Source organism: Buteo buteo, chromosome 18 (assembly GCF_964188355.1).
Source record: "Buteo buteo chromosome 18, bButBut1.hap1.1, whole genome shotgun sequence".
NCBI classification, from domain to species: domain Eukaryota; kingdom Metazoa; phylum Chordata; class Aves; order Accipitriformes; family Accipitridae; genus Buteo; species Buteo buteo.
Window position 1 is genome coordinate 3,495,881 of NC_134188.1, and position 27,037 is coordinate 3,522,917.

The window sequence follows — 27,037 nt, forward strand, 5'->3', positions numbered from 1 at the left end:
TCTAATCAGCTTGCATTGCCCTGAAGAGAACATACGGAGTGGACTGAAAAGTGAGACCATTCACCACAGCCATCAGTATAAAACTTCTTATATCCTTACTATATGTACTGTCAGTAAAACAGATTATTAATTACCAGAAGCTTACCAAACTTTTATCCTCTGCATAAAGACCTGAGTTGCAGGAAGGAGAGGGGCATTCCAAGCCACATCTTTTAGTTAAACTGGGTGTAAGAGAGAGATTTCTTTGTAGCAAATTCATCAATTTACTTTCTGCATCAGAGCAAAAGGAGGCCACATCCTATAAAGGAGAACAGTTTACAATGCAGAATAATCATTTTTCATAATTGTCTAAGTACTATATGCTCACAAACAAAGTATTTAAGACTTTGTTTTCTCATCATAATCCCACCAGAAGTTTAGTTTCTATCAAACCAACAACTTAGAAGACTGCTGCACTTCCTGTGGAGGGAAATACCATACCTTCCTTTTATTGTTAACAAGAAAAATATCCTTTTGTATTTAAACTTATTTTTCAGTAAAAAGTGAGAATGCATGACCAAGTGAAGTGAGAATGCTATTTAGAACAGCTAGAAAATTGAAATAATAAATAAATGAAATAAACAGTCCGATACTGAGTATGTTCAGCTAAGCAAGACAGTAAATTTCAATTTTTAAAAGGCTAGAGCCAAACTGTCCATGACAGATTCCCTATTGTCAGGTACAATATTTTTTGCTAGCCAGAGAAGATTGTGGTACATCCTAAAGACAGTGATGGCTGAGCTGAATTAAAAAGAAAAAAAAAAAATCAAAAGACATTCAATAGGTGATATGTAGAGTCCTCCAGGAAAAATGCATTAACACCTTACTCCACCTCCCAGAAGAATGTAACACAGCAGTAACTAAATCATTAAACTAAAAATCTACCGATTTACCTCTATCATACTTCTCAGTTCATTAACCTTCTCTTGAAGATAGGTTTCCTTTGGACTGGCTGAGAATACAGAAAGATCTCCAGCCAAGAGCATAGGAATTTCTGATCTGAATTCAGACTGCCACTGAAGGTTGCTTGCAGAAATGAACGAACAGCGGACAACTATATCTTCAATAGCAAAATGTCTGAGATCTGTCCAGATCTTTACTGCCACTAAATTATAGCTTTCATCAGATAAGTACACCATAGTAGTGAAACCTAAAAGCAAGAAAAGAAGTCTGAATTAAACTTTAAATCTTTAAGTAAAGGTTGATTACTGCAATTTGTATCTATTAAAAAGTTATACACATCTTGAAAGAGAATTGATAAATGTAACATGGCAGCCATGTTTCATGCTTCATTCATATTCTACACTATCTCCCTACCGATTACAGAAAACAACTCAAAGGCTGTGTTCCAGTGCTTAAAAAACAATATTCCTATGGTGCTTTTCCTTTTTATTCAGATTATCCACCTGTCCCTACCCACGAGCTCCAGTGCCTGCGTTCCATTCATTCCGTGACACTGTACACAAAAGAGGGATCTCATGTACACGCACAGTGGTACTTCTGCAGATGCTGAACACAGACATGAGAACCTACATCCACCATTCATGGAAAAAAATAAAGAAAAGCTTCTCTTGAGCTTAGATCCTCCCTTACTAAATTCTTCCTGAGCTAATAAGCAAAGACAGTTTTTCTTCAGGAAAACAGAATTATCTGCCAGCATATCAGAGTGATGGGCTATATTAGCAGGTTTTTACAGGCCTGAGATGCACCTACAACACCAAGATCATTTTGACTTTTAAAATAAAAAATTTAGCGCTTATTCAATGGGAGGAGATGAATGCGGTCCACAACGTACCTGTTCTGCTAACAGAAACTACAACTCCGACTAAATCAACTTCAGCACATGGTGGCTGAAAAGAAGGATCCGACAAAGTGGTGAATTTTAGAGCCTTTCTTGGAAAGAAAATCTGTACCAGCATCTCTTGAGATACCTGAAGAAACACAAAATTTTTAAGTATTTACAACACACTTATATAGACTGTGATACATTTTAATAATATATCTTTATGCACTTAAAGCACTCACTGATAGTTGTAGATACTGAGTTTTCTTTGTTGCTGTTAATTGTATGTTAGTTGAGTCTGATCTTCCTTTGGACTGTGATGTTGACAGCTGGTAGATTCTGTACCGACTGCCCTCCTTTAACAACGAACAAACATCTAGCAGTGGGCGCCAGATACTCAGTATCACTCCTAACAATACCAGATTAAGATATATTAGCTGTGCAATTCTAATTTGAAGGCTTTTGAACAAAATAAATCCACAACACTCACTCCCACCCCAAAGCCCTAAACCAAAACCCAAATAAAACTGGAAATATTAACATGCAAGCTAGAATACTGTTGGGAAACTTCAAATCTACCTGCTATGTTGGCCAGTTACCATGTTTAGATAAAAGTTATTTATAATTTCCCAAGTACTAACCTTTATGTTTTTCTTGCTTTCTGTAGTCTACCACACATAGTTTCCATACAGTAGACACATCTCTTTTGGAACAACCATTTTCTTCCTGTGCTGCCGACTCTAAAGCTTTCTTGAATTCTTCCTGTATCTGAGTTTGCTTTTTATCGTTCATCAACTGCCTGTGAGCATTCAAAGCTTTTAACTGGTCTTCACTAAGATATCCCTGTAACCAAGACAAAACGTATTTATTATCTTTTTTATTAATTAAAAAAATCCTGTCAAGAGTTTTAGATAAACCTCTTTTAGACAAACCTCTTAAGTGTTTGTCTGTTACAAGAAATCTGTTGTTCAACTGATACACTACTAGGACTCGAAATGAGGTATGTTAACACAACAGGAGTCAGCAGTCTTGACTGGTACTCAGCTGGTGCTGCGTTGTCTAAGTATTACATTACATGCAGTTCTTATGCGGTAATTAGTGAGAAGCCTGCTTAAGAGTGCCTAACTAAGGTGAATATTTAATATAACAGACATGCTTGCTTGTTTCATAAGAAAGAAGAAATATTAGAAAAAAATTCTGTAAGTAGAAAAGAGTTGTGCCTCTCAGCAGGCTGCTATCTCTGAGCTGACACAGTGATTTACACTAAAATGCATCAGGACTGTTACCTTTCTGGCCAAGCCTTCAAGATCCAGACGCCTTTAAGTGTAGCACCACAGATATGCATAACATTTTATCAAATAAAGTCACAGATCGCATGGCTTTATGACAGTCAGGGACCCTGACTTGCAAAAGGCGAGGCATGTATTTAATTTTTAACAACTAGCAGGGACTAATCACCTGCATATTTATTAATAAAGGCATAAATACTTAAAAGTTGTGATTGAACTGGAACAATGACAATATAATAATTCAAATACTTCAGTGAACAACATGCACGAATAAGTGTGTGAAACTCAAGGCTTACGAGATGCATTTAGTTTTCATATATGCAAAACAAAGAAAAGTAATAAAATTACAAGTAACATTAACTTTTAATTGTGCTATATCCTGGATTTTTATATCAAGAGAAAATAGCATTCTGTTTTGCAATCCAAGATATTATTAATCTATGTCAACAAGCCTTCATTAAAATATTTTCAAAATTTTAAATCTTAATTTACTTAACAATAAGCATGCTGTAGAAAATCTCAAAAGGCAGCAAAAAAAAAAGTAATTTAATGGCTGATTTTAGCATGAGGTAGTAAATTGTAAATTATTCCACAAGCATTTCAAAATTAGCACCGTAGGATCTACAGTTACCTCCATATAACCAGGATCAGATGCATTCTGAATTGCTTCATAAAGTTCTGCACCATCTTGCAAATTATGGATTTGCTGCCTTGTGACTATGCGTGATCTTGGTGTTCTTCTGCTAGTTCTCTCTGTTGAAAAAAACCCATTATGTTGAGTACAACCAATACACTTTAAAAGTGAAAGAAAAAATAATTATGTAAGAAGCATGATAGTACTTAGGCTTTGCCAGAATAAAAATACAAAACAGTTCTGTATAGGAACTGATATACATATGTGTGTGTGTATATATATTAGGAAAATACAAGCAGTAAAAAATCTCATTCATTTAAATACAACACAGATTAGTCTATTATACAAACTTTGGGGAAGCCAGTATCAGTGTCTGCACTTAGGAGAGCATGGGAGACTTGATGGGCTGCCATGAAACATCATCGATATTGGCCACATTTTCTGTATGTCTGTCACTTCCTCTTCCTCTCATACAGCAGAAGAGTAGAAAAGTCTCAAACATACCAAGATCTGGGACAACAGGTCACCACAGGCCTGCACACGAAGCCTCCTTAGGACTCCAGCTAAAAGCCAAGTTAACTTCATTACATTAAACTATTACCCTCTTTTTAGATAAGTCATTTTGCTGCTAGCATTTTGATGAATTCCTTCAGTGTAGTATACTCCAGTACAGACAAGTTTACCAGTCGAACATAAAACAACACAATGAGGTGATTGATATGTGGAAGTTCGTATCAGTGAAGTTAAGAATTACAAAGCAATCTCTGATTTCAACTAAGAATTCAGTGGTCGGTTGCTTTGGTTTGGGTTTTTGTTTTGTTTTGTTTTTTAGAGTATGTCTTTATTTGCCTTTTCCTTGTTACTTGTGAAGGACCAGGTTCTAAGCAAGCAGTTAGAGAACATCTCAGTGTTACAGATCACCATGAGAAAGCTTTATGGAAAGGGAGAGGCTATCTGGGTTGTAGATACAACCCTGTGAAATGTGAACTGCACAGGCTACTGTTAGTGAGGGAATCCTACCTGTTCTTGGGGAAAAACCAAACCAAAACACAACACAAATTGAAACCAACAAAAAACTCCTCTCAAAAAACAGACCAGAGTATCAAGGAAGCTGGAATCCATAATCAGTGTGGCAAGAATCCTAACACCCTTCCTCATTCCAATTTAGCTGAGTCAAACCTAAGGGGAAGCAAACATAGTTCTGGTGCAGCAGTGAGCTTTGTGAAGCTGTAGCAATCAGCAGCCAGTGGTGGCACTTAAAAGCAACAGCAGACCCAAAACTACTGCTAGAAATCACAGGCAGAGGTGTGCAGAATCATCCCATTACAGAATCAGAAAATGGTTGAAGTTGGAAGGGACCTCTGGAGGTCATCTTGGCCAATCCTTCTGCTCAAGCAGGGTCACCTACAGCAGGCTGCCCAAGACCATGTCCAGTGATCTTTCAGATATCTCCAAGGATGGTGATTTCACAGCCTCCCTAGGCAACACTGTTGGTCACCCTCACAATGACAAAGTCTTTCCTGATGTCCTCCTGTGTTTCAGTTTGTGCCCATTGCCTCTGGTCCTGTCACTGGGCACCACTGAGAAGAGCCTGGCTGCACCTTCTTTGCACCCTCCCTTCAGCTATTTATGTACATCATTGATCAGATCCCCCTGAGCCTTGCTCTCCTCCAGGCTGAACAGTCCCAGCTCTCAGCATTTCCTCCCATGTCAGATCCCTTAAGCAGCATCATGGCCCTTTGTTGGACTCTCTCCAGTACGTCCATGTCTCTCTTGTACTGGGGAGCCCAGAACTAGACACAGTATATGTGGCCTTACCAATACTAAACAGAGAGGAAAGATCACCTCCTTAGGCCTTCTGGCAAGACTCCTCAACTTGTCCGCCAGGACCCCCAGGGCCTTTTCTGCAAAGCTGCTTTCCAGCTGGGCAGCCCCAGGCATGTACTGGTGAATGGGACTATTCCTCCCCAGGTGCAAGATTTGCACTTCCCTTTGTTGAACTTCATGAGGTTCTCGTCAGCCCATTTCTCCAGCCTGCTGAGGTCCCTCCGGATGGCAGCACAATCCTCTAGTGTATCAGTCACTCATCCTAATTTTGTATCATCAGCAAACCAGCTGACAGTACGCTCTGCCCTATCATCCAGATTATTAACAAAGATGTTAAAACAGGACTGGGCCCAGTGCTGATCCCTGGAGTACACTGCTACTTACTGGCCTCCAAATAGACTTTGTGCCACTGATCACCACCCTCTCAGCCCAACTGTTCAGCCAGTTTTCAAGCCACCTGTCTGCTCATCTAGCCCATGCTTCATCAGCTTCTCTGTGAGGATCTTAAGGGAGACAGTGTCAAAAGCCTTACTGAAGTCAAGGTAGACAATATGCACTGCTCTCGCCTCATCTACCCAAGCCAGTAATTTCATCACAAAGTTTTCAGGTTAGTCAAACATGACTTCCCCTTGGTGAGTCCCTGCTGACTACTCCCAATCACTCCCTGAAAATGGTTTCCAGGATTAGTTGTTCCATCACCTTCTCAGGGATCAAGGTAAGGCTGACTGGCCTGTAGTTCACCCTCTGAGTCCTTCTTCCTGTCCTTTTTGAAGACAGGAGACACATTTGCTTTCCACTAGTCTTCAGGTACCTCTACCAATCACCATGATCATTCAAACAGGACCAAGAGCAGCCTCACAAAGACATCAGCCAGGTCCTTCAGCACTTGTGGGTTCATCCCATCACTGACCATCGACTTATGTATGTCCAGTTTGCTGAAGTATTCTCTAATTTGATCCTCTTCCACCAAGGTTATGTATTCCTTGCTCTAGACTTTACGCTGGACTCCTGGGATTGCTGAAGGCTGGTATTGCTAGTTAAGGCTGAGGTGAAAAAGGCATCCATTAACTCAGCCTTCTCCACATCCTGTGTCACCAGGGTCCATTTAGCGGCTCCACTGACCTCAGTATCTCCAAAGTCCTGCAATGCTTGTTTGGAAAGTCGCTCAGTCTTGGTCTTCAGGTCTACTGAGATACATCCTAAGCAGCACTCACCTCTGGGTGAAATATTACAGTGTCAGGTCTTTGAAGAGAGTGGAATTAACAATTCTACAACTTTGTGGCACTTCCCTGAGCATGATCTCATTGTTAGTTTTTTAGTAGCCCGGCTACCAACACTTTCAGGGAGAGTTTTCTAGATAGCTGCAAAGCCAAGCAAATAAGCATATAACTGTTTTGTACTGAAAGGTCTTTACCTCCTATGTAAAGACATACATACATAGGAAGTAAAAAACATAAAACAATACAACACAAAACCACCACCAACAAAGAAAACAACCCAACACCCTATCTCTGCTTCTCTATCACCAGAGAAGTTTTTGCCAGTTTCTTTAAACTCTTCTGTAGATGCCAAAAAAGTTTTTGTGTTCTTATTACATGTTCTGAAACAATGAAAGCTTACCTTCATGCTTTTCATATTCTGCTTGGATTTTTGCAAACAGAGCTTCCAGTTTCTTTTGTTGATCCTCTGCATGCTTGGCAGCTTCCCTTTCTTCAGCTCGGCTGTTACGAAACACATACGAACCAGCTGATGTCTTTTCCACCCACTGAAATAAAAAGATTCAAAAACAAAACCCAGATTATTTTTAATTTTTAACCTCTTCTAGCTTCCTTCTAATACTTACTGTTACGCAAAAATGCTTTAAAAAAAGAACAGGCAGTAGATCGTAAGTTCTTTCAGTATAATAGACAAAAGGCAAAACCCCACAGCATTGGTTGGTAAATCTTCATTTTAAAGATACACAGACAGAATGGAGCAGTAGTCAAAACTGCATGATTTAACATCTGAAGAAACCATAGCTTATAGTAGTAATAGGTATCAATGATGTAATTTAGAAGATAGTTGGATCCCAGTGGTAGATACATTAAGATACAAACCATCAAACTCAATGCTTAAAAATATACCAGATTTTATCCAGTTTATCTTTCCACATCAACTGTACTGTCTGTTTTAACACGCTAGATTAGAGGCTGTAAAAGAACTATGACGTTGTTCTGCAGATGCTCTTAAACTTTTTCTGTCTGAAATGGTTCCGTAGGACTACAGCCTTGTCCACTACCCTGCCAGAACTGGCTTGCCTGATTTGAAGAGATAGGTGAGCCAAACAAAAAGGTCACTGCCGCTGAAAGTGATCCCTTCCCTTCCTCTTTACTGCAAAGTCCCATCTTCTCCCTTGCAGTAGCTTTAGCACATATCTGACCTCAGACCACATCAGTTTTTTCAATAGACAGCAGTTTGTTGCACCTTTTTTGCATTATTATTATTAGTTAGTCACTTACTCCTGATTTAGTGAATTATATTAGCTAAGCAACAGGATCAGGTGAGCTCCAGGTTTAGCATAGAGAAGCAGCAAGAGAGTACAGTGAGAGCAGGATGAGGAAGGGTTGAAGGACTAATCCTTATGAGGCAGTGAATTGTTGACATAGGCTCTGCCTGCCTCATCAACTGCATGCCATGTATTTCCTGCACTATCCACAGTTTGACATCTTTAATTAGGGTTACTATGATTCCTACACTCCTTGATTCTTGCGGTGAAAGGAGACAGACAGCCCAAGTCTTCCTATCATTTTGGTATGTTTGAGCAAGAGTCTCAGTGTTGTAAAAAAAAAAAAAAAACAAAACAAAAAACAAACAAAAAAACTACATCAGCACATCAATCTCTTGATACAGTCAGATACAAAACACCACTTTCCTCCCCAGTCTGGAAGCCACTTACTATGATGTGGTTACAGACTACAGTCCCCTTTCTGGGACCTAAATAAATGTTAGTTCTATCAGGCTGTTCACATAGTTAAGTGCTGCAATTTCCTCCATTAAAGTAATGATCTAAATACCAAAGTAATGATCCAAACCAAATATTGCTATTACCTTTGCAGAATTCATTCTACATCGACCAACAGTAATACAACACTTTAGAAAGAAAGCAATGAAAAAAATAACCCCTATGTGTACATGCCAAGTATAATATACTCTGAGAAAAGTTAACAAAATCTGAAAGTTGTATCCTGGTTAAACTGTTAACAGTAAGAGGATTGATTACTAAAAAAAAATATTGTTTATTTTTGTAGTCGGTATTGTTACGAAAGCAAGCAGTTACAGCAAAGTCTGACCACATTTAAAATGTCTGGATATCAAGTGGTATTTAAAAGATCTTCATTCTATTTTACACCATAATCACACTGTATTTTCAATAATATTTTTACATAATAGATCTTATACAATATAGCCAGCTATATGTAAGAAAAAGTAATCTTGCTAATGGTTATAAATATTTAACTTCTTTGCAGGGATATGTATGTTAATAATAGTAAAAGTGGGGTTTCACTTCTACTTGGAGTTGAAACCATCAATTTTCTTTCTCCTTCAAAACAAGCGCTGCGCTTTAGATTACAGAACTGAAATTCAATTATTTCTGGCTTTTTGAAGCTGAAAACAAAGCCAACCAGAAGATACTGAGCGCAAACTCAAATTCTTCTTACAGCAGGGTACTCCAGTCTTGAAATATTAAATATAGGCACGCTGCAAGAACCACTCCTGTTCATTTTACACAAAATGGTACCTTTTCTTAAATTTTTTAGCTCTCTATATTATGTCTGATTTGAGGAATGACATAGCAATTAACTAATATAATTTAGATTTCATAGAACCTGTTAGATTCATAAAATACTTATACCATACCTGAATAGGGTAAGTTCTTTGAATAACTACATCAATACACCCCACTGCACCACCCTCACTGTAAAGCGATGACAAAGGCAAAGGAAAAGGTCTGGGATCCCGATGAAATCCTAGTTTTGCATGCCATCGTGCACATCGAGTGCTGTTTGCTGAAATCTGAACAAGTTAAATGTTGAATGATAAACTGTCACTGGTAGGTCAAAAAGATATCCAACTTATTACATCTAGAGGAAAGACTATTTTCACGCTGACCTCACTAAGAACATCTCATTTTTGCATCTGAACGTATTACATTTTAATTTCAAGTTTTCTTTTCACATTGAAGAATGTATTTTACACAGGAACTAAAAATTTGATGAGTTAAAATTCTCTAGGAAATGAGCATCTATAAGACAAGCCATTGCTTTATACCAAAGGAGCAAAATTTTTATGCTGAAACTTCACCCAGTACTTTAATCATGCTCAAACAAGTCAAGATCCTCCCCCCCAAGCCCACCCTCTCACAACCTGTTTTTGACCCCCTATTCTTCCTCCAACTTCCATATTGTTTGTGACGGATAAATACTTTTTGTAACTTGGTGCTCAACCAAATTAAGGAGCAGGAACTGTCAAGACACACAGCAAAATTCGGCAGAATTTTATAGTATAAACTTCTCTTCCAACCCTATTGAATAGCATCAGCTACCTTGTGTCATGTCTTACAAATCTGGTTATTAAACTTCAACAAAACTTCGTCTGTTTGTAAAGCCCTGACAAAACTTTTTGTTTACAAAACGTGGCCCAACTAAATAGCACCTATCACATCTCTCAGTCACATCCAATCAAGCTGAACTAATATAATATTTTGTTTTACCTTTAACATCAGGGAATCTGGGGCTTCCAGTGGCGTACATCCATTTTGAGAGCCAACAAGTTCTGCTCCGTGCACTATGATCTTCTGACCAACTGTCAGCCTTCTTCTATGTAAGAAAGCTTTGAGAGGTGGATCCAGAAGAGCTCTAATCCCATACCAGCCATCAGTAACTTCAATTATTGCTGCTGCTTTTTTACTTTCCACATTCCTATTGCTACTGCTAGGAGATGCAACGGTGTTTAGCGATACGATTTTAGAAATACACAGTACAAGTGTTTTACCTGCCGCATCATCTCTTTCTGTTATTTTTTTGATTGCTGATCGTTTACTCTTATCTACTTCCAAATCATACCTACAAAAAAGAATTCATGATGCTGTATTATAGCAAACAAAATCCATCACATTTTTTTTCCCTTGAAAACAACTGTAGCAAACTATTGCTTAATCAATCTGTATGATTAAGTACCTCTGTAGCAAAGCAAATGTTATCTACATTTTTGCAAATAACATGCACTACATTTTTTATACTGGTATGCATAAGTTTAACAATATAAGCATTCCGATAAACCATAAGGTAGAGGTGCTTGTTTTATAATATTATGAACTAGAAAGCATACAGTATCACAAATTTCAACTCCAAATACATTGCTATACACGTACCTATATTTCAACTGGAACAGCACTGTTTCTGGTGTCAAACATCTGCTAGCAAATTCATGTGGAAAAGACACTTCCATGGCTGCCAATTTCCATACAATCCACCTATAGTGATTGTAAACCCAGGACTCTGTTATTAGCTTGGGATCCACACCAGGAGTATCACAGAGGGCTCTGCAGATAAATTGTTAATAAATTAACCTGAAATCCACTCTAAGTTTTCACTTGTCTATTTTTCCCTAGCATTGTATTCAGTGTAAGTATGTAGGCAACATTAACAAAGGAATATTTATTACAGTGAAAAGAGGAAGGTTACATTCCATAGCCTGATCTGGTTATTCTCTGAATATTAAAGTTTTGTCCTCATGCACTTTGGCAGCATGCATGTGCATACTTGCGTGTGTGCCTGAAATGGAGACTTTTAACCCTAGCAGTAGCTCCAGGGGCATGCTCTGGCTGCTTCATGCAGCTATGCACATAGCATAGAGGGTCAGAGGTGTGCTCTATTCCCTTTCAGCCCTGGAATTTCCCCTGCTTGCTTGATGAGTTCATTACAATCCATCCCCCCCTACTTCACAGTTTCTAGAGTTGTGGTTTGGGTGGTTTTGTTTCTTTTTTTAAGCATGCATGTGGACAACACATTTCTAAGGTCTTCCAGGTGCTACTAAAGAACTTTCTTCTCTCCATTGAGTGACTGCCAAAATGGACTTTCATTCTGTGTTCGAGTCCAAGCTGTACCACCACGACCTGCATGACTTGGGTTAGAAACATCTGGTTTTTCCAGCTCTCAGAGTCATTAAAGGAAGAGAGAAAGAATTAGACCAGAGAATCAAATAGCTGAGCCATTAGACTGATTAGAACACAAGTTAAGTCCTATCAAAAAGTCAATTTCCTGCTTGTCAAAAAGCCTCAAGAAGATTTTAAGGAACTGTATCTCAGTTGAATGAGGAAAAGAAACGATTTAAAAGCCAAAAAGTCGTATACAGGAAGATAAGGAGCAGGCATGACTATCAAATTAATTATTACTACATTAGAAGAGAGCAAAGCAATCTCAAGCTTTAGGAGATACTCTGTAATCTTTTGTGAAGGACAATGCAATTCAGGAGTTAAAGACAGGATTCTGTTCAAGATTAAGATCCTAAATACAGATGACTAAATGAAGGCATATGTAGGGTTCGGCGTTCGCAAGATCTCGCAATGTCACGGAAAGTTAGAGGGTTAGTCGCAGCCTTATGATGTATCTGTAATCCCGCCTACCCTTGTTAGTATAAAAGGAATTAACTGCGCAATAAAAGGCGGAAGTTGGCGCTCACACTGTGTGTGTTATCTGTCTCTTTCCCTGGTCCGGGCCGACCAGTGGTCTAATCGTGGCACCTTGATATGTAGCGAACGCTACAGGCATATATATTCTAGTTGATGGAAATCCAGTTAATATACTTAAAGGGATAAAAAGACTGATTCAGCTGACCAACCAGTAGGTATTTATTCTCAACTATATGCTTTAACATATAACAAGTCCCGAAAAGATACAGGAACTGAAGGCAACCTCTTGGGGAAAAACCTCTACAAATTGCTCGAGAGGCTATCTGGTATTCAGGGTGACATCACTGCCATCCAGAGCAGGTTCTGACACCAAAACCACCATGGTTATTCTGGGATATTTAGCAGCATGCTGGTGGTTTGTCTCTTCTGTTTCTGAAAAATGAATGTGGGGAAGGCCATATATCTGATGGCCTGACCACAGAAGCAGGAGAACATCTGAAAATGATTATTAAGACAAGCTGCCTCTGGAACAAGAAGTTAGACTGCCTAAAAAGGCCAATATTTGGCACATCTAGCCGTAAGATGTTTTGTGCAAATACTTTAATACCTTTCCCATTCACAGGAAAATTGTGTTAAATTAATCAAGATTACCTCCAACATGTCTAAGCAGCAGATTGCAAATACAGTGATCCAGAGTTGGATGCATTGTTGCCAGAGATCTACTGCTTCTTGACAAAAACAACCTCAAACCTCATGTTTCCTATTAATTTGTGTAGTGGCATTGCTTGTCAGCCTAGAAATAGCAATTTCATGTGAGAAAAGAATGACCAGCATGCTTTCTAAAATGCATGCAACTCCAGAACACTGACACATAGGCAAGAGGCCCTGCACCATAACTGCACATGGATCAACATCCCAGACAGTCTTTTATACATCTACCATAAATGCTTTGTAGGAACATACCATCTAGCAAGGTATATCCCCAAAACATTCAACAATCGTGTCACCGCTGGAGGGAAATGCAGAATCAGGGATGGTATCGCTAGTAGCAAAATGCTTGCCAAATGGGGAGGGAACAGACAAGTAACAAGTTAGGTCAAGTTCTGCATACTCTGCCTCTGAGTGACTACATAAATGCATATGCCTATACATCCCATAGCTGCCCATGAAACAGTTGGGACATGCGATGCCACAGGGTGCAAAATGGAACGGTGGGAGGATTAGCTCTGCCTTACAGTATTTTGGAAAAAAAACCCAATCAATTTTAAGGACGCTCTGAGACAAACTTGGTTTACTGTCAGAGAGACTCCAAAACTTCCAGAGCAGCATGCAGAAATTCTTAGAAGCCATTTCTAAACAAGTGAAAGACAAGACAGTGATTGGGAATGGCCAACATGGATTTACTAAGAGCAAATCATGCCTAACCAAACCAATTGATTACTGTGATGAAGTAACCGGTGCTGTGGGCAAGGGGAGGGCAGTGGATGCTGCATATGTTAGCAAGGACTTTGAAAATTTCTTACAGTCTCTGTCATGAAATTGGTAAGATATGGGCTGGATAAGTAGATAAGGTGGATGGAAAATTGGCTGGACTGCTGAGCATAAAGAATTGTGATTGACTCCAGCAGGTGAGCAGTAACTAGTGGAACCTCTCAGGTATCAATAGAGGAACCAATGTTGTTTAATGTATTCATTAACAACCCAGATGATGACATGGAACACCCTTGCAGCAAGTTTACAGATGACACCAAATCTGGGGAAGTGGCCGATAAACTCAGGGGCAGGGTTGCTATTTAGAGGGACCTGGACAGGCTGGAGAAACAAGCTGGTGGGAATCTCATTAAATTCAACAAAAGCAAAGTCTTGCACCTGCGATGGAACAACCCCCTGCAACACTAACAGGCTGGGGCTGACTGTCTGGGAAACAGCTTTGCAGAAAAGGATCCAAGGTCCTGGTGGACAAGATGAGGCAGCAAAGTGTCCTTGCAGCAAAGAAGCACAAAAACATCCTGGGCTGTATTAGGAGCGAAGCCAGGAAGGCAGTGATCCTTGTCCTCTCTTCAGCAGTTGGGAGACTGCATCTGCAGTTTCTGTCCAGCTTTGGATTCACCAGGACAAAGATGCTGGTGTACTGGAGCAAACCCTGCAGAGGGCCACCAAGGTGATCCCCCGTGCTCTTGGGGGCTAAGCATGTAACACACAAGCTGAGAGAGATGGGTTTGACTGAATTTAAGAGAAGGCAAAGAGACCTTATTGCTGTCTACAACTACCTGACTGGAGGATTCAGAGAAGACAGGGACAGACTCTTCTCAGAAGCACACAACAGTAGGATGAGAGGCAACAGACACAAGTTGGAACATGGAAAATTCCAATTGGAGATAAGGATGGTTGTTTTGGGTTTTTTTTACACCATGAGAGTGGTCAGCTGGCACAGGCTGTCCAGAAAGGTTGTAGAATCTCTGTCCTTGGAGATGTTCAAGACTCAGCTAGACAAGTCCCTGAGTAATTAATCTAATTTGAACCAGGTTGAACAGGGGCTTGGACTGGATGACTGCCAGCGGTCCCTTCCAACTTAAACTATTCTATAATTCTGTGAACTCCAGCACTGGACTGATCTTCACTGAGCACTTGTTGGGTAGGGACACAGGACATCTCCAGTTCTCCCAAGATGAACAAATATTGTTGACACCAAAAACATTTCCCAAAGTCATGGCAATGACTTTGGCATCAAAAAAGTTTCCCAAAGTCATGTGGCAGAAGCTAACAGTGATGCTGACTCACTAGCAAGAGCAGAAAGCAATTCTTTTTTCATGAGGAAGTACAGATCGCAACATGGAAGTACACATCTTATACCAGTCAATTTTCCCATATTGGATTACTGGCACCAACTTCACCAACTCAAACTTTCAAATAAAAGCAGCCCTTGAGCTTGGAACAAACCTATCTCTGTCATACTTCAGTACTGGGAAGCAAATGTTGCAAACCTCTTGAATTCTGACACTACGTAGGTTGGCAATGCGTGCTTTACTACAAATACTACTCAAATACAGGTCCCTGCCTTGAATGTTTGTGTGAATGCACACCAACAGTGACACTGACTTGAAAAAAGAGCAAATTTATGAAGGAATCAGAAAATAATGGCTAAGTATTTTCTGAAGTTTTGCTGGAACAACAGTACACTGGTAGTTCCTTGTTCTGTTGCATGTGCTTTTGATGAAGTTATGATGTACAAACTTGCTTACAGTAAAACAAACCCTAAGTTTTATGAAAGTGTTTAGGAGAGATGCACTCAACACAGACTTTTTTTTCAGCTTATCTTAAAGGACCTGCAAAAGGAAGGATAGAAGGACCAGGAAGAGTGCAAGAAGCAAGGGTTGTTTGTGCAGGGTGGTTTTTTTTTTTTGCTTCTTACATATACTCAAAAGACAGCTTGAATGAATCAGTGAGTTTTACTACTGAAGTCTTGGCTTCCTTCAAATCATATGTCAGCTTTAAAAAAATTATATTGAAAAAACATTTTCAGCCCTGTCCTGCCAAAGAAGCCCTAAGCACCTGCCCAATCAACCTTCCTTCCCATCAAGAAACTCTAGAGCTCAACAGAAATAAATCATTTTCCACTTGAAAAAAAAAATAATCAAAACCTGTTAATGCTAATTAAACAAAATGGTAACATGCTAAATTAACAGAAAATAGTCTAGAAAAATATTACTATTTGCACTGTTGAAGAATCCCCAGAAATTTTCTAAATGGATTTTGTATGCTTTCTTTAATGGACAGTGAAGATCACTAACAACATTAGTCTCCATTTACAATCCTACAATATCTTTATTTACACTAACAGAGGTATACTAAAAATGCACAGTAAAAAAGTAGTCAGAGGCTTTAAAGGATTACTCTGCTGGATTTCTTCTAGGGGATAACAGAATCACTAACTAATAAATAGCATACTTGTCTCAAGTTCATAAGTAACAGTACCTGTAAAACTCCTTTTTTCCAGCTTTTCCCTCATCTGTAGGTATTAGCCATCCTCCATCAGCAAGTTGCATCCCATTTCCAGCTAATAAATACTCCTTACTGAAAAAGTCTTTCATGAGAAACTGGAAAGATTCTGCATTTGTGCTGTTAACTTGTATGCAATGTTTTGAAACACCATATGTGTAAAGCTGAAAAAAATTAGATTAAAAAGACAAAATAATGACAATACAGTAAGAATTCAGCTGAGAGGTTTTATATCTAATGTTATAAATATAGATTAAATATCTCCTTGAGGTTGAGACAGTTTTTGTCTGACCTTGTCATTTCATATGTAATCCAAGGAGAATGGAGGAATTCCCAGCAATTATTTTAGAAGAACAGCATCACAGTGTGCTTTAAAATTGTTTTAAAAAATTCAATAGGTTTTGTACCTTCACTGTACCAAAAGCAAGAGGCTTTTGATATAGACTTACCTAAGCTTACATTTTAACTGTTATCTTAAAACAGCTCTTCCTATGGGTTAAAAGTCAATAGCATCTATAATTGGTGGATTTTTTCCTTGTTTGATGCTTCTCTTGTTGGTTATAACATTACAGAGACATTTATGACCCTTTTTATTTGGAATAGTCTTAAAAACTGTAAGTAACTGGTATAACAGCTACTGTAAATACTTCTTTAAAAACTGAAGAATGTATCTATTCAAAAGCTACTTAAGGAACAGATCCTGGGAAAGACACACAGTAAAAAGATGTCAACATACCTCTTCTGTAGAATAAAAGCTAGGAGATTTCTCTTCTACTGCAGTTTTCAGAGAGATTCTATTTCTTGCAGATGTTTTAATGACATAAAGACTGCCTGGCTGTGAGCTAATATTTTGCCTATATTTCTTTTTAATTCTCATTTCCTGCAGATCTCTGGCACAGCGGAGATTTGTCATCATCTTGACCATAGCTGCAAAGAAAAAAAACCCCCAAAACGTCAAAACCTTTTTACAGTATATATCGATTTCAGATATACAGTCACACTATAAAAACAGATTCAGAGAAGCATATTTTCTAAGCCACTCTGCAGATTTTTAGAAACTGCAACAGTCTAAGTAGTCAAAGTTTAATGCATTTAAAAAGCAGCATTTACTGAAGGCATTTGAATAATATTGATATGAAATGAATATGAATATATTAAATCCTGACCTAAACTTAAATCCCTGTATTTCTCAGACTGAACTCTATCTTAATAGAAAACTCCAAATGAACAGAAATTAGCTGATGCTGACTACAAAGTCCGTAATCCTGAGATTTTGACCTGTAAATATGGGATCTAATTCTGCAAATGTTCATGCACCTGTTCAAGTATATACGAGTCCTCCTGAAAACATCCAGATAATTTGACTGTAATAGTTACAGAAATTATACACGCTGCAACATTTCAGAGAGCTTAGAAGGCATAAGCCCACATGCTAAATAAAGTCTAACAGTTGAGCATTTAAACTCTGCCTCTTTGAAAATAAGTCAGCCATTTATATAGTTAAGCCTACAATTTAATTAGAAAACAGAATGAAAACAAGCTTCTGTAAAAGTGAATGAAGTATAGCAAGGTTAGTCTTTAAGGTTCCTAGAATATTTTACTTAAGAGGCATATAAAATCAAATGAAACATAAGCTATCTCGTTTCTGAAGCCCTGTGTGAAAACAAATTTTTTGTGTTCTTAATTAACTTTGGAGATGGGTTGCATATGCTTTATTAGAAGTGCAACATAAAATATTAGGAAAGTAATTATTTCTTAAATTTCCTGCCAAAAAAAAAGAGCTTGAAAAGCTTCTTTTTATTTAAAAAGAAGTCTGATAGAGTATGCAAAACCCTTAAAGGTTCAATTCTGATAGTTAGTATTCACAATAGTTAAGTGATCAAAATCTGAAAATACCTAAATTACCATTTTCTAGGTCAGTGTCTGCTGCATGCTGGATGCAAGACTGGTGATCTTGAGGTTCAGCAATATTTTGTTCAGTTGTGATCTGATTTAATTCTGTCTCTTCAGTCATATTTTTGCTGATTGGTGAGTGACATCTTTTGCTACTGCCTTGTTCACCTGTAGAAAATGTCAGCTTGGTTTTGAAGGGTGGAATAAAAGTTTTAGCAGTTTTTCCAGATTTGTACAAACTTCTTGTTTCTTTACTCTCTTTTGCTGAGACCTTACATGGAGTAGAAACCCCTGAAGTACCATTTGAAGACTGTCTTAGTACACAGTGCTGAAAAATGGCAGGTTTAGATTTGAATCCTTTGAAATCTTGATCTGGTAGAGTAAGGGTAGGATTCTTGACTTCTTGTCGTTCTTTAGTAGCCCTACAGGGACAAAAATATTTAAGCGTATAGGTTTCAGCTTCCTGACAAAAATCTTTGTCAGGATTTTTATATTCATAATTTAGTAATACAACTTTCAACACTATGTCAATAAAACCCCAAAATATCAGTCTTCGACATTTTAAAAATGGAATACTTAATTTCTATCTATCAAGAAAAGACAAATACAAGTGTAAAATTTGTCTAGCATCTCAGTGGTCTACTGCAGCAATGTATGCTTTATGGTAATTTAATATGTTTATTTTGAAGTAGAAGTATTAGTCTTTTATAAAGTTGGGTAGTAAATTATTACCGTTTATTTTTAAAAAGTTACAAGGGCTTGCATGGTTTTTAGAAATTGCATTAGAAGAATTCTGAAATATATTATAAATTTCTCACCCAAAAGGTTGACAAGTTACAGGTTTTAAAGGAACATCATACATAAACTTTCTTCTGTCTTTGAAAATGCCTATAATTAGAAAAAAAATTTGAAACAGTACATTACATGGACAGATATTTACAGCACATGTTTTTTCTATATTAACGTTATAAATATATAGAAAAGTTTCCAGAGCGGATTTAAACAGCTTTGTTGTTGTGGTTTTTTTTTCTGCCAAGTAAATTCTTTGTATAAAACATCTTCATACTAGTTGCAGACAGATCTAAAGGATACGTGACCACAATGCTGAACTCTCAAAAATTCCTATTTGTGAGCCTGCAAGATGTTTTTAGGCTCCTGAAAAGGAAATGTTTATCATATATTTAATTCTAGGAAGGCTCATCATTCAATTTAGAACTCTTTTAGCAACTTTTTTTTTTTTCTAAGGTTACAACAGAAAAGGGCACATTTGCACAAACCTCTTGCATCATTGAAGGACGCGCTTATCTTGGAAATATCAACATAACTAAATCATGTCTGCCTGGAATTTAAACTCATTTGTGCTATGCCCTTAGGCTGCAAAGAGGAAGTTTCATATGAGAAATCATAGATACAAGACAGCACATGTTCTAGAAGTCAGAGACAAGACCATACTGGAGATTAGAACTGTTTTCAGTAGTTCCACCAAAGAATAACACTGTTCAGGTCCTGCTGCAGGGTAGGATAATAGTTACATATGAAGGGTATAAATTTATTCTCTGGCAGTAACTTACAAATTTCATTTAGAACTTTAAATCATGGGGTTTAGGCTTAGAACACATTTAGGACAGCATTCAGGAACCAATATACTGGTTAAACTAATGTACTTGATGAATCCTGCTACTAAATTCTAGGTGAGGCATGCAGTGCTTAGAAGGAACAAGTTCCTTAAAGAACACAGTTTATCCCGTAACCAAAAGCCATAGCCAAAATCACATTATCCTAATACCCTAATCAATAACTAGCTTCACATAAAGCATCAACTCACGCTTTAAAACCTTGATTTCACTTTCATAAGCCTTCATATTACTGGTTTAAAATATTAAAAGCAACTGTAATGTAGACACCTATCAGTAAGTATATTCTTCACAAATTACTACATGATGAAATTACCAGTACCTTCTAATTTTCCTGTAGATAGAGTTTTTAACTGAGAAATTACAGATCAATAAAACATATTCTTCCTACTGAGACTAGAATTTTTGAGATTTAGGATTGTAAGAAACTGGATAAATTCCTACGAGCTGGAAATTAAACCAGAGTTCTTGCAGAAGTAGTACATTGTAATATATTTAGATTCTACACAATAAGGCATACCATTAATCATGTGATTTCAAGTCAGCAGAGACATTACCATAGCAGCTTCCCTGAATTTCCATGACTGTATTGACAAAAGAAGCAGTGAAGCAATCTTATTATATGTGAGTTTATTAGAAATTTAAGAATTCTAAAGATAACAACCAACATCAGATTACTGCTTAGAACACAAGAAGACTGAAATTACCATCAGGGGTGCTTTTCAAAACTTTCAAAGATCTGGGGCGATTCTCTGTTTTGTTAAATTCAAGCAGTAGCTGTCTTTTAATTGGAGGTTCCCCTAGGATAAAAACACAGATTTTTAAAAGTGATGTTCCTTTTAAGTTCAGTTTCTTACTAATACTGTATGACTTAATTATAATTTCTAAATAAAACATTCAAGAAGTCAGAGCAAGCAGAACTAACAAGTTTTCAGATCACATGTCTGTATTAAACAGCCTTTTGGAACACAGAGCTACTTCACATTTTGCAAGTTTCTTACATACAGACTGAGTGTATATTGTGTTACACCAAGAATGATTTCAAGATTCCATATAATGAATTCTCTTGCAGAATCTTTTGTGGTCAGTAGGTCTGTTCCATCCAAATCAAAATTTGTGAGCCTTAAGTTATCAAACATACTCAAGACAGTCTGCCTCAGAAAGTGCACCGCAGTAGACTGCAGCAGCACAGCTCACCTGCATCTTTTTTTGTACTTTCAGTTATCAGAGGGTCCCTACAGAACTCTAAAAAAGTGTGTAACACATCCTTTACAGAAGCTGCAACTAAGGGTATGGTTTAACTGTGGCACAGCTGTTTCAAGTTGAACTGATAGAATCCTATATGCCTTTTCACACCTACCCAGACCTTCCCACACTAGCCTGCCTGACCTTTATACCTGAACTTGCGCAGTTAGGCAGCAGCTCTGTTGCAATCTACCCTTCCCTAAATAGTTTTCAGCTAGCCCAGGTCCCTAAACACCTCTGGGTGATTGTGCAAGCATTAAGTACCAACACTTCAGCCCTGAGACAGATCAGTTTTAGATGGTGAGAAACTGCGCTTTTAGACCAACAACTATTTTTCATATCAGACTAGCAATCTCAACACAAGCGAAACCTTGTCCTCACATACAAGGCACAAAAAGGTGAAAATGGAAATACTACTACTCATTTTTCAATGAAAAAACACTGGATCTGTGCAGAGGGAAAAAAGTCTGCTCAGAGAAGAAAGGAGCAGTAGCTTGCTTCCATAACTTTATGATAAAACAGCAAAACCTGCACACATTCAAAATTAGTAATCACAAGTTTAGCTTGTACTGTGCATTTAAGGCTGGAAAGAGTGGCTAACTATTGCCTGCAGCAAGAATTTTTGTCACTGACACCTAGAGAAAGAACTTCAACTTCTATATGACCTAAAAGTCAATGTGACATGCAAAAAACCCTCTAACAACCCACTGTGAAGAAATAGGGAGTTGAACATATATAAGATAAAGACCTACCGAGGGAGTTTTCTTCTTCAAAGTGCCTCTTCCCAAAGGTCTTATTTTGAAAGTTTTTATCCAGTCTGCCACTGAAGGACTGTGCAGCATTCATTTGTACTCCAGAATCAGAAAGATCATCTTTCATAAAAGCTCTTGCACTTTCTACAGCCTCCACTTCCAAGTAATCTTTTGGAGTTTGGAGAAGATTAATATTAATTTCTGCTTTAGCAGTAGCACTACATGAAATTGCTTCAGACTCTGTTTTCATCTCCAGATTCAGCTGCCCTTTTCCGAAAGGCCTAGTCTCATCTTGCTGAAAGCTATTTTTAAATGATGTTAACTGCTTGTTTTTCTTACTACGTGGTATGTACTCAGGCATTTTGACAAGGCGAGTGCTTGGAAAAGACTTCATTTCCTCAGGGTAGATGCTTTTTAAGTCTAAGTCTTCATTGTAGCTTTTTTCAGTTTTGGATTCTGAGATCACTTTATCAGTTAAAGATTTTACATGTTGATGACTCTCTTTAGAACTAAGTTGATCCGCAATGCAAAGGCCACTGCTCAAAAAGTCATCAGATTCTTTTAAAATTGCCTTTGCTTTTTGATAGGCATTTTTAGAGACCGTTACCTGCTTTCCGCTTGCAGTGCTGAACCCAAAAGCAGGATCTGAAATCAATTCAGTGCTGACATCTTCTTCCCCTTTTGGTAACACTATCTGCATTTTCCTAGGAACTACTTCACTGCACATTTCAGTCTTTTCAAGACCTTGCTCAACTAAAAATGCTTCTTGTACATGCGATGAATGATTACCTTCCATTTCAGAGAAGAGTTGTCTAGCTTTCCTGAGTGACTCTTCTGATAGTTGTACAGGCTTACCACTTGCTGTACTAAAAAATCCAAGATTGCTTGTAGAAGAATGTGACTGCTTTATCTGCTTATCTGGAACAGGCAAGTGCTCTAAATGCTTAATATTCTGTTCAAAGCATCGCCTCTGAGAATTTGAAACAGACTTTGCATCTGCAAATGTGTTTGCATCTTGGCGACTGTTTTCACTAGCACTTGCATTTACTTTAATAAAACGGGATGCGGCTGAATTAATCTCTTCGCTTCTTGTAGCATTTAAAAACTTAGTGGGATTAGGACACTCAGCATGAATGACGGAAGATGAATTTCCAGCAATTTCTCTTTGATTAGTTCTTGAATTATTCTCAATTTTATATTTTACAGATTGATTGTAGTCTTCTTGAAACATTTGTCTGACTCTTGCTAATGCGCTTTCTGAAACAGAAACTGCTTTACCTTTTGCTGTACTAAACACAAGTGCTTTCGGATCACACTTTTGATTTTCAACATTAAGTGTTGTTTCTTTTAACCTGGTTAAATTAGTTTCATCTTCAGGAAGACTGACTAGTGACTGGTTTTGGCAAGCATTAACTATGGTGTCTGTGAAGCAGTTTGTATCAGCACAAGGTTCATTTAAGTGTTCTAAGTCAAATTCCTTACTATCACAGTTCAAATAAGAAGAGCTACTTTTTGAAGTTAAGAGAAGGGATTGATTAGATTTATTGTTACTATCCTCAACATATAAAGTATTCTTCATATCTCCAGGCACAGAATTATCTTCAAGGTCATTTGATACCTTCATTAAATGCAGAGATGCAGCAGAGTGCACAGGAAAATCATGCATGTTTTCTGAATCATCCCTCTTTTTTGGCGAATATTCCATATCTCTCTCTCCAGACAGTTTTCCAACTTCAGACAAACAAGTTCTACTTAAAGCATCACTCCGCTCTCTGGGAAGGGACTCCAAATCTGACTTTCCAGGTCTGACATCAGCTTTTTTATGTGCATATGAAGTTACCAAACTTCTTTCACAATCTCCACCTAGATTAACAAATGTATCTACTTTAACAGTGTCAAGAATCACACTGTGTTTAATGGGACTGCTTTCTACTGCCTGCTTAAACTGATCTCCAGGTTCTTCAGGAACAAGTTTTTTATTAAAATTAAGTTTTTCTGGATCACATTGAGCAATGCTTTCAATACATAAATCACAGTCTTTGACGCAGTTTTTACCACATTTCCCCTTTTTTGTGGAGTTCTCAAAATTGTCATTATGTTCCTTTCCTACATCAACATTTTCTGCAAAAAACCGTTCAGCTTTAGCCAAAAATCCATCAGCAATTGTTATTTTCTTGCCACTAGCAGTATGAAAACCAGTCAGATAACTCCCTTTCACTTCTTTTTTTTTAACAACCACTTCTTGCTCAAAAGGTATTTGATGATGATAGTAAGAACCTATTTTCATTCTGCTTTCATTCACTAACAGGTTCTTATCATGGGTGGCGTCTTCTCCTTCCACATTTCTACGATTTCTCTTTTGTTTATCAGAGCTCTCCAAAACATTTACATCTCTCTCTCCACATTGTACATTGAGCAAGCGTAGAGAATGATCCAAAGCTGCATCAGAAATGGATATATCACCACCAGCTAGAGTTCGAAATTTTTGTGACAAGTGTTCATTTTCCTTTCTGTCTTCTCCTTTCTGATTAGGAAACAGGTTTTCCATTTCACCTGATATACTTAAACTATGTTCTTCTGCAGTTATAACATGTGTAGGAGATGCTGTTACATCTACTGAGTCTTCTTGCAAACTACCTTCAACTTGGCAATCTCCTTGATTCAAAAACTGTTTGGAAGTTCTATGATTCTGGTTAGGTTTTTTAGTGGATGATAGACTGTTGATGATAGTGTTAGTACTACTGAAATTAACATTTTCGTTATCATTTACTGATCTTTTTCTTTGATTTTCCATATCTTCCTTGAATGATGTACTAACATTTCCCTCATTTTTTTGCTGTGTGTGGTGGGAAATGGCATCTATGCTTTTGAAGCCTGAAACACAAACTGTTTTTCCGTTGTTTTCTTTTGTCAGGCATCTGACAAATTTACAGTTAGAAGACATATGCCCATTTGAATTGCGGCATCTAGTACCAGTTTCAGAAGATTTAAAAAAATAATTATCATCATCCAAGTCCCTGAAGAGCTCTGCAGATCTGGTCAAAGCCTCCTTAGAAATGTTTATTTTTTTACCTCCAGCTGAAGTAAAACCTACAAAATTAGAAAAGCTGTCTTGTTTAGCTACTGGAAAGCTCCTATCAGATATTCTACTTTCATTTCTGTCTAAGTTAGCAAAAGTAACCTTTTTATCATTTTTATGGAAGACCACCATGTTTTCATTTTTGTATTCCACCATTTTAGAGTCTTCATTTATGTCTTCCTGCTTAGTACAATACCTGTCATTTTTCACTCGATTTTCAGATTTAAAAGTGCTACAAAAATCAGCATCTTTCCTTGTCTCAGAAATATTTTCCACATTTGTTGTTCCCTGTGTTTCTACAGTTCCCAACTGTTGAAAGGCCTGACTTTGTATCATGTTAGTTTGCTTTCTAAACTGTGTAAATTCAAACTGACTACCTGTTTCTTCCAGGATACTAGAAAGTTCAGCAATTTCAGCTTCTTGGCTTGCTGTTAAAGTTTGATTTGTTTCTTGCAAGGATTGTTGACTTCTAGGAAAGCTTTTACACAAGCCAACTTTTTGTGGAATAAACTGTGTATGCCTGGGCTCGAGAAAACTTGTCTGTGAATCTAAAGAACAAGAAAAATTACTGCCTAACTTGCTTTCTGGATCTGAGGAAAATGTATTCTCCTTTTTAACTTGATTTGAAAAGTTTCTGACTCTTTCTGTGGAAGAGGCTTTGAAGTATTCATTTTCAATATCTTTGAACAGCATTCTGCCTTTTGCTACACTGACTTCAGAGAATTTAATCTGCTTATTGGAAGCAGTCTGAAAGCCACCAAAGCCCATATTCAAACTGCATGCATTAAGATTTCCTGATGATTTCCCTTCATACCTCAGGTTCTCCTTTGACTTTGTGCCAGAATTCATAGGTGCTACTTGATTACCTTCTCCAGAAATAACTTCATTTAAAGAATTATCATCTATACAATCTAACAATTCTTTAGCAATCTCTACAGCTACATCATTGCAAGCAGCTGCTTGAGGGTTTTCACTGTTTTCAACTGACTTTGGCTCTTGATTGTCAGCTATTACTTTTGAAAAGGCAGCTGCATCTGTTTTCTCCCCTTGTTTTAATCCAGTACAGTAATTTTCTGAGTGATTAATTCCCAAAAGTCCAAGTACTTCTCCAGAGTCAACTACTGACCACTGGTCTGTAGCGTACCTTTTGTCAGTTGATATTTTATTGCAACAATCACTACTGACTCCATTTATGTCTAAGTTGATCTGACCCAAAGTATTATTGAAACCACCATTTGTCACTGACGTAGTGTCATGGTTCATATCAATCAAGTGTTCATTATCCCTAGGAGAAGACCACACAAGTTGTTCTTTAAGGCTCTGAGGTACAGTAGCTCCATCATTCACATTAGCACTTGTATACTTGTCGTCTTTGCCTTTCTCTAAGCAACAGCCTTTATGGAGCAATCTGGAACGCTTTCTTGCCATTAGGCATGCTGAAGTTAGAGCTTTACGTTTTATATTTGAAATTATTTCACTATTTAAAGAATCTGTTGTGTCTTCTTTCTGTGTATTAGATACTTCTAAGCATTTTAATGATGCAGCAGGTTGATCCTCTCTTGCATTTTCCCCCAAGACTCTCAGGTCTTGTTGCTTCAGCCTATCACTGAAAGAATCATCAGATGAGTTATCCATTATATCCATTTTTAAAGTACAAGCGCTGAAATTATTTTCCTTGATATTCGATTGCAAATGCTTTCTCTCAGCAAGAAGCAAGCAGTCTACAAGAGAAGACATTAAGGAAAAACACATTAATAAAGTAGTTCTTACTTATTCAAACAAGTGCAAATTAAGATTTTCATAAAATTAATTACTTGTGTCTCAAAATAAGGATTTTTTTTTTAACTTTAAAGAGCAGTACTTCAATTCCTAATATTAAGTAATTCTTCTAGCAAGACCAGCAGCTTTTAAAAATAGGAGTATGTGGTTGCTTTCATTATATAGTTTGTTTTTTGAAATATTTTGTGCTTCTGGAAGAAACAGATGTACAGTCTTAAACCCCCTAATTTTAGAAAAATAATAATACAACTTTACCATTCTTTATGATCTCTGAGAATTTATCAACTCAGACAGGATGGCACTTGACACTATGGATGTCTAAACAGCATTGACAAAGATAATTAAGTTTGTCAATTAGAATAATGGTTCAAGGTGGAAGTTTCTATTCCAGAAACTACTCTAAGACTAAAACTG

General features: G+C 37.5%; 1 protein-coding gene across 4 annotated transcripts in view; it reads right to left on the reverse strand.

Annotated features, from left to right (window-relative positions):
* BRCA2 (BRCA2 DNA repair associated) overlaps positions 1-27,037 on the reverse strand; it is a 42,558-nt gene that overhangs the window by 1,597 nt on the left and 13,924 nt on the right. Inside the window, exons 11-26 of one of the 4 annotated variants that reach the window (XM_075050614.1) lie at positions 21,766-26,565; positions 20,476-20,568; positions 18,953-19,022; positions 18,147-18,556; positions 16,978-17,168; positions 16,218-16,405; positions 10,983-11,153; positions 10,323-10,674; positions 9,470-9,625; positions 7,193-7,337; positions 3,743-3,864; positions 2,464-2,665; positions 2,065-2,231; positions 1,835-1,970; positions 933-1,189; positions 146-298 (exon numbers count right to left, since the gene is read on the reverse strand). In XM_075050614.1, the coding sequence (XP_074906715.1) occupies positions 146-298; positions 933-1,189; positions 1,835-1,970; positions 2,065-2,231; positions 2,464-2,665; positions 3,743-3,864; positions 7,193-7,337; positions 9,470-9,625; positions 10,323-10,674; positions 10,983-11,153; positions 16,218-16,405; positions 16,978-17,168; positions 18,147-18,556; positions 18,953-19,022; positions 20,476-20,568; positions 21,766-26,565 (7,613 nt within the window). Of the gene's footprint in view, positions 1-145; positions 299-932; positions 1,190-1,834; positions 1,971-2,064; positions 2,232-2,463; positions 2,666-3,742; positions 3,865-7,192; positions 7,338-9,469; positions 9,626-10,322; positions 10,675-10,982; positions 11,154-16,217; positions 16,406-16,977; positions 17,169-18,137; positions 18,557-18,952; positions 19,023-20,475; positions 20,569-21,765; positions 26,566-27,037 lie in introns of those variants that run through there. The other 3 variants (XM_075050613.1, XM_075050616.1, XR_012653501.1) reach the window with 3 other exon arrangements.